This window comes from Dama dama, chromosome 22, assembly GCF_033118175.1.
Source record: "Dama dama isolate Ldn47 chromosome 22, ASM3311817v1, whole genome shotgun sequence".
In the NCBI taxonomy this organism is placed as follows: domain Eukaryota; kingdom Metazoa; phylum Chordata; class Mammalia; order Artiodactyla; family Cervidae; genus Dama; species Dama dama.
Window position 1 is genome coordinate 41,439,465 of NC_083702.1, and position 8,674 is coordinate 41,448,138.

The following is an 8,674-nucleotide window of genomic DNA, read 5'->3' on the forward strand; positions in this document are numbered from 1 at the left end:
AGGAGTAGACATCAGTAACAGGCTGCATGTTGGTCACGGGTTAGAGCTGAGAGCTGCAGATGCTTTCTGCAAGCAGCAGCCGCCAAAGCCCCACTGTGACTTGGTCTCTGAGGCAGCTGGGCAGCCAGCTATTTAAGTGGAACATCAAGTTAGCAGGAGAAAGTATGTGATTAAATAGGCCCCAAGCCAGTGTCTTCTGACAGTTGTCTCAGCCTGCTGTTCCCACCACTTCTAGCAACAAGGTTTTTACTTCAGGAAAGTTCTTCACTAACATACAAATGCTATGTAATAACAGCAACCAACTGTAGAGCAATTTCAATTACTAAGTAACTGAATATAATTATAAATGTTCAAATCCATCTCAGTGGGATTCTCTGTTTGTAATGCAGAAGAACATGGGCTCTTAACTTAGTCGTTCTCTGAAAAGCACCTTCACCCCACCCAAGGCTGGGGTAGTGCCAGGCACACGACAGAAGTTCAGTGAGTGAACGAATTCTGGAGTCACATTATCTGGGTTTGGTTCCCACTTCTAATACCTGCTAGCTGTGTAATCTTGGAAGTTGCTTTTGCTGGCTAAGATTCCATTTCTTTATTTGTAAAGTGAGAAAGAGAATGAATATTGGGAGGATTCAGGGAGGCACAGGCCTGGCCTACAGTGTGTTCTCAATATCTTTAATTACTACTAACCACTCTTAGTACCTAACCATTCCTCAAACAGAAATCTGCAATCTCTCATAACCTCTCTAATTTGCTTGGGCAAAGAGTGGAGAAAGCTACTGTTTTAAGTGTTTCAGTTAGATAAGAAATGGAAGGCCTAATGAGGAATCTTTCTAAGTTTAATTTTATTTCACCTTGCTTTTTTTTTTTTTTGAGAACCAGTTTGACTAAATGATTAGAACTTATTATGATTAACTGATTATGATTATTATGATTAAATTATTTGATTAGAATTTATCAAATACAGTATTTATATTCAAGAAATGATTCCTTAATCTGTAAGCCAAAGATATGCCTCTGTCACATAAAATACACAGTACAATTATATTTTGTGCAAATTAAAAATAGTAATAGTATAATATGAAATATTTGTAACCTGTCACTTTAAGAAATCAGAAATAATGAAAAAGAATTTTAATTATCATGAACGACATAATGTGTTGGGCTAAGTGAACTGTAACCTGTGTGTAAGCTGTCGCTATACACTTCACCGGGTCAAACGGAAATGCTCGCCTTCCTTTATACAGAAGATTATTGAACTCCATGGGTCTTCAAACACTTATCCCTCTTGTATGATGTGACCACCTTATGCTACTTGCCATAACTTATGCTGAATCATATGTTTCCTTCCCTAAAAAGAAACTTGTTTTAAATCATGCAAACTTAACAGAAAGAAACTCAGGTCCATGGGAAAGTCTGCCTCTCTTATTTCCAGGTCATCTGAGGATGGAGGAAAAATCCTGCCATGTAGTATTTTCTTAGTCCTTGTGTTGAACCTCCAACTCTCCCATGTTTACTTACCACATTTAAAAATAGATAAGAAAAATCATTTTTATCACTGGTTGTCCTAACTAGTGCAGAAGAGCATATCTCCATCTAAACTACATTTAAAACAGTTCAAAGATCTTGGGAAGAGAGACCCCAAGTAGAGTAGTATTGTACATAATTATGATTTTGTATTAAAACTCAAGAGGTATACATGAAAAAGCAAAGATAAAAACTGTTTAATGAAAAAAAAAACTGTTTAATGCTCATTTTTAATGACTTGAATGATTATATTTGCTTTTTAAAATTATGATTAAATTAATAAATAACAATAATAAACCTTGAATAGCTCTCTCAAATAACACTCCTGGCAGAAATTATTCTGTGGTACTGAATTCCAAAGTATAAAGGAAAAAAGCAGAGTTTTAGAAAAATGCCAATCTTTTCCAATTGAAAAAATTCCCCATAATGTGATTTTCCCCCTTATAGTCACATTTTAAAAGGTCTGAACCCAAATGTATTTGTAATATTACCTTAGAAAATTCAATGATTTTGCATCCTTATTCTGCAATATTATTCATCAAGCCATTGATGAGCCTGAGCATTTCTGTGTTCATTTAAACTGGAGGCTCTCAGAAGTGGTCATGTGGGAACAACCACATGTATCATATAGTTACTCTTCTGTCATCTTTACACTACCAAGCTAAAACAGATAGAGGGAACCATTAGAGCAAATTAGATTTCCACAGGCAAATTAGTTCTACTGAATCTGGATCTACCAGAGAACTGTGGAATCCGCAGAAGCCTTGGTTCAGTAGGTCCATGTCCCCAGGACCTTGTTAGAAATGCAGATTCTCAGGTCTCACCTCAGACCTATTGTATCAGAATCACTCACAGGTAATTGCTACATAATCATTAAATTTTGAAAAGAACTAATCTTGCAACTAACCCAGAGACCTAGGGGAATGACTGTGTGCAGAAATTGAAAACAGTGACTGCCGGGAAGGAGTTCATATGTTGTTTCCCTAACACGTTTCATTTTTCTTCTGGGGGACATTTTTTTTTTAATCTACAGTTGTCTTGGCATGCTTTAGATTTAGGCCATTTTCGATGCAAAATTCCTGTGAAAAGAATGTCTGTCGAACCCTTACCACTGTGCAGAGCCCCTTGCTAATTTGCCTCTTGCTGACATGCTTGTTTCTCATTTGCAGTCCTGACGTAGCTCTGCCTGATGAGCAGCCACATTCCAGCTCGCAGTGCGCCCCTCTCCACTGTCTCTCCAAGCCTCCTTACCCCTAGTCTTCATCTCCTGCGGACAAACACTTGTGGTGAACGTTTTGTAGCCATACACAGGATACTGCCCAAGATCCAGCAGCTGGTTTCTTCTCGTTGGTTAGATGTTTGATTGCATTAATGGCCATCATTTCGGAAGATAAGAGGAAGCTGGGAAGAATAACACAAAGCACAGACTCTGGTGTAGCAAAATACTTTATGGTTTCTCTAAATCACAAACTTCTGTAATCAAATGGCTACAGTTAAGTTAAATCAAATCAAAATAAAGCGAAACAGGAAATATGTATCTCAGATGGCTGGCTTTACCTCGATAGCATAAGAGAGACCTAAGACAATGTAAAATACATGTATTGTAAAATCATCTTTCCTTATACTTCAATTTCAGCTATAGAAGTTAAATCTAATTTTTTGGTCATTGATATTTATTTTGTACTTTACTTGCCACATATATATGTCTGTAAAAATCATTTCTGTGAGAGGTGAACTTCATTTATTTTTAAGATATGCATAATATGCTCAATTAAGTATGAGTTTTCATTTAGTTTGAAATCTGGAATTGGCCGGACTGGTCGTTTTTCTTGCACAAAATGATAAACGAGGTGCATCGGAATGTTAACAATAACTGTATTTTGCTGCTACACTGATATTGTTTATGCACTTACTTTCTAATCAGTAGCTCATTGACCGCTGGGTTGTTTTTGTTTTCTTTTTTAACTAGAATTCTTCATTGGACGTTATTAAGTAAATCTGAAAAAGAGACTGTTATGGTTCATTGACTCATTCAACTTTTGACGGCATCTTTAATTTTTTTTAATTGCAGATAAGTAGACGCACTGGTGCTGCTCCTTTGTGTGTGTATGAGTGTATGTAATAATGTTAAAGAAGGCTAAATAACATGATGGGCAAAAATGGTGTGTTTATTTAATGACCAGAATTTTTTTTACTTCTCCCAAATTCAGGGTCCTATTAGGAGTCTTTCCTGCTATAAGATACCAAGTATAAATGGGAAATATATACATATACAGATATAAGTTAGCCTTTGGGTAATTACCATACCCAGAAAGTGTTCAAATTTTGATTAAAACTGTATGTTTTGTTGTTGTTCGTTTTTCTCATAATGAATCTTCCTTGCCAAAAAAAAAACAAGAGGTAATAAACCTTAGCTCATTGTCTACTTTTGACAAATACTCAGGTGCCTACAATCATATTATATTGAGATAATTCATGTTCCTAGTTAATTTACAGATTCTGCTGGGTAACTTTTATGACTTAATTTAAGGCAGTGGATTTTCACAGCAAAATTTATTTTGCACATAATCTGACAAACAAGGAAAACAGCTAATTGAGCTGAAAGGTCTATTACTCTTGGGCTCCTTATATCAAGTGCTGCCCACACACCTGCTCCTAGCCCTGATTCCTTGTCTAGTCAGGTAGCCTTAACTTGTTTAAATCCATAACGGTTTGACCTTTTCCTGTAATGATATCTGTAACTTCTCTTTAAAACAAAAGCAATCCTCACTGTTAACAAAAGGTAGTTAACAATGCAGGGCTCCAGTGACGACCCAGTAGGAGTCACTCAGCTGACTGAGTGAAGTAGCGGAGTAGGGTGACCCATCAAAGGTGGCAGCCAGTCGGCAAGTCTTAAAGCACAGAGCAGGGGCTCTATCAGTCATACACCTTTTAAGTAGTGGTCACTGTTACCAAAGCAACCAGGAGATTTTGAGTTCCTTACATGTGTGCTATTTTCAATGGTGTCATTTATTATGCAACTTGCAGTAGCTGAAAATCTTTATCCAAATAGAGATTCAGGTTGAAATATGGATAAAGAAACAAATCTTCATAAAGCCCTGATCATGGCAATCTAACCTTCTGCTCTTTCCACCTGCACTGCCTTGCTGTTCCTAAACATTTTCTTTATTTTGTTGGTGTTGTATCTGCCTGGTACTAGTCTTAGTGAGACAGCATGGATGTTATTAGAGTTTCAATTAAAGGAAGCTCCCCCACCCCTACCCCTGCTTTTTCAAGTATCATGTGTTGGGACCTGAAGAGTGGCATAGCTGCTAAGTTGATTTTTAATAAAAACTGTGCCTGAGGGAAAATATGCCTTTTTAAAAAGTACCTCAGAACATTTTCCTATTTTGCCTCCTCAGTTTCATTGGTGGTACAGGGAATTCAGCAGTAAGTATCGTCTGTGTGTAACTATAGGACATTCGTGCTTCCCCACTCTGTATTGTGACCAGCTGAAAAGCTGGGCCATAGACAAAACATTTATTTCTTCCAATAAAAGTTTATCATTAAGTCTATTATGTACTAGTTTTGTTTCAGTTCATTATATTAATAGAGTGGGAAATGCTTGTTTTGAAATAGCAATTCTATAAAAATATTAATTTTAGCAAATTTTGCCAAAAAGATATAGAAATTTGGAAATAAATTTCTCATTTTCAGCACAAAAATAGATAATAGTCCTTAAGCAGTAAAAGAGAATTCCATGTATTTAAATTGTGGCATCACTTAGTATAGTTTAAACTGAGCCATATCTATATTTGTTTATAGGCATTTAAAATGGCCAAATATGTGTAGCATTGATAAAAATCAGTACCTGTAAACATCAGGATTTAAAAGGAAATTGGAAAACCGAAGAACTAGTGAAAATAAAAAAGAATGAACCTCAGTAAGGCTAGTTGAAGATGGACTTGGGGAAGAAAAATCAACTATAGAACTATAATGAAAATACTGGCTAATTATTACAAATACAGTGGGCAAAGATTAAAAATAGCTAGCAAGACTTTAAAAAGTAAGCACAATTACCATACTGGAAAGAATAGAATTCAGAAATGCTTTCCTATTGAGAATTTTTCTTAGGTGAAAAAAATAAAATAAAAAGGAGCAATAGATTGCCTTTGGTCTGGGTGCACAGGGGTATACAGGACCCTAGAATTGATCTTTCCAATCAACTCATGATTCATCAGATCCTTTTTTCATATCCATTCTGTTTCAATAAGAAGAATTTGGAGGACTTGGAGAAAATGGAAAGTTATTAAATAATTAAGAAAAGACCTATTTATAGAGATTATACATTAGCTTAAAGAAGAAGAGGTACAGTAGTGATCTTCAAGAAAAGAAAAGTTAATAAAGGATAGGTACCCACTATGGCTACCATTAACGAAGTCTAGAATAAGAAAAACAATCATCACTGTGAAGCATTTATATTCACTCCGGGAAAGAGATTTTTAACAGTGGGAAATTGATCAGTGAAATTGATAATCATAAGGAAGATTTGTTTTTTAAGGATTAAATATTATTGGTTGAGAATTAAATATTATTGATTTTCTAGTAAGGATTAAGTTGTGTGGCAAGATGTGATAATGTGTGATAATTCTGCGATTCCACAATTTTTTGCTTCTTTTATTTAAAACTTAAAAAATACATTAAAGTTATACTGGTTAGACATGAACTATTTTGTCCCTTGAAAATAGGATAGCAATCTTAATTTTTCCAAAACATTTGGTGAAAAACAAAACAGGGTTGTTGGTATTATTTTTCCTTCCAGCTATATTTCATAATATCTTTAAAGAATGTAGTAACTTTACTATAAAAAAGCCTCAATTGTCAGAGTCTAAAAAGACAAATGTCCTCAGGAATATTTCAGAAATAGGTATGCAATCCCTCAGGGGAACAAATGCCTCTCAAATTTTATCTTTTCTTAAAAGAATCTTCAATTTAAAGTATTTGCTTTTTCCATGCTTTGGAAAATTTTCCTGTATTGATAGTCTTTCTGTTTCAAACAAGCATGAAACATCACTCAAATAAATCAACTACAAATGTGGACATTTTCTGATATTCTGCTTTAAATAAAGTCCTTATAATTCTCAATTGGAAATTACAAAATATGAAAAGGAAGAAATGAAATATATTTTATACTGGGTTAAGAATGACAAATTATAATCAACCAGCCAAAAAACATAATCTGTATCTCAGAAAGACACACCATGGGAAACTGATGGATTTTCACCAAGGAACTGTGCTGGTTCAACCCATGGAGGCCACTGCATTAATATCATAGATATAAAGAAGAACTAGACTCAAAAGGAACTCTTAGGATAAATTTTAAAAATTTGCCCTCCATGTTTTTTGTTTATTTATAAACCAGAGTGATTTTAAGTAGTCCTTATATTTAAGATTGCAAAAAATTTACAACATGTTTTCAGTAAAGAGAATATAATTCTTCAAAAAGCTATTAAATTGGAGATGTGATAGAAAGCATGATCAATGCTGATACTGATTGACAAGTTTTTACTTTAAAATCAATTTCTGTGGACATACAAGACCAATCTAACTCCCGAGTGATCTTTTCCATTGTCTGTAATAATGCCCCCACATGAGTTGTATCTGTAATTTAATTCATCTTTATTTAAATGCCAAGTTAACTACCACAGTATGTGGTATATGTATCCTGATTCTTTCATGTTTACATCTGAAAGATGTCATCTAAACATCTCTTTTGTCCTTCTTACTCAAAGAATAACTAAAAAAATTCAGTATTAAGATATATTCCCCAATCAAGAATTTTCCAGAAATAATATTCTGCTTACAAAGAAGAGCAGCAATTAACTGCCTTTAGTGTAAGGGTGTGAGTGCATAAGAGTCTGCTGTGTAAAATGTTGCATGAGATATTTCACATCATGTAAGCTTTCCCATATTCATAATACAAACACTATAGAAAGTCTTATTTCTCTTGTGACCTCTCATTAGGTATGTAAGGAGATCATTACCTGTATCTGGTCTCCTTCCCATATTGAAATGCATGGCTCTATTCCTCAGTGTATTTTTATCCCTTTCCTCTGGAGTTATTTAAAATTTGCCCTATTTAAACTGAAGCCTGGATAAACTGCCAAGCCAGATTATTTCCGTGATCGAAGTTTAATTGCTATAGAACTTCGGTTGAGAACACATTTTAAACTTTTTTTTCTGTCAGAATTATTGTTATGGTTCTCTAATGAAAACACTGAGAAATAAATCTGATGCTTTCTAGTGTGACTGTTTTTCTCTTTAAAAAGTCATTTTAAAACAAAGATCAGAGAACTATAAAGAGAAATGTCATCATTTTGTTGACAAATCATTATTTGATGATAATGGAGACACAGAATGAATTGTTTTGTTGTTTGACCTCAGAGATATGGTTGTGCACCAAATCTTAGAGGAAGTAAATGATTTTAATATTATTGTCACAGTTTTTATCTCAATGGTTTGACTGTTAGAGTTGATTAAACAATTCTTTGAAAATATTTTATGACATCTTGGTACTCTACACAGTGTTTTTATTTGCACGAACATGCATATGTGATGAACCATACATAATTCTGGCATTGTATTTCTTTCCAGTATTAACACTTGTGTAATGTGTGGCCGACCCTGATTTGTATACTGTATGATTATTGTTGTAATGATCCTGCATTTAATTGCAATTTTGTTATTATTCCTTTCAGTGTTAAATGATGTAAAGTGTTTCCACCGAATAATGATACCATATGAAAACATGACTAAAAATCTGACCTAAGAAAGTCTTTAGTTGCTAATTATTTTTTAAAATTTGAATTTCAAAGGAAATTTGTTCTTGAAGACAAATGTGTTTATTTTAAATCCAAAAAATTATTTTATGAATTCATTTTTGCTTGTCCTTTTAAACTTTTTTGTTGTTGACAATCCTAAGTGAATGTCTCATGGGAGAATCCATACAATATGTGCTTGTATTTGTATTTGATCATGCACTCGATAGTTGGAAAAGGCACTACAGTGCTAAGAAAATAACTGAGGCCAATACATCAATATATCAATTCTTTTATCTTGGTTTATGTTGCCAACTGAATATGGTTTAATGTATAACTCTTTCTAGTAAATA

The 8,674-nt window shown here is 34.1% G+C and overlaps 1 protein-coding gene across 5 annotated transcripts in view; it reads left to right on the plus strand.

Moving 5' to 3' along the window:
* Nucleotides 1-8,674, plus strand: part of BICD1 (BICD cargo adaptor 1) — a 251,349-nt gene extending 242,675 nt beyond the window's left edge. For all 5 annotated transcript variants that reach the window (XM_061125244.1, XM_061125245.1, XM_061125247.1 and 2 more), the window contains one exon: nucleotides 2,694-8,674. In XM_061125244.1, the coding sequence (XP_060981227.1) occupies nucleotides 2,694-2,781 (88 nt within the window). In that variant the 3' untranslated portion in view covers nucleotides 2,782-8,674. The remainder of the gene's footprint in view (nucleotides 1-2,693) is intronic.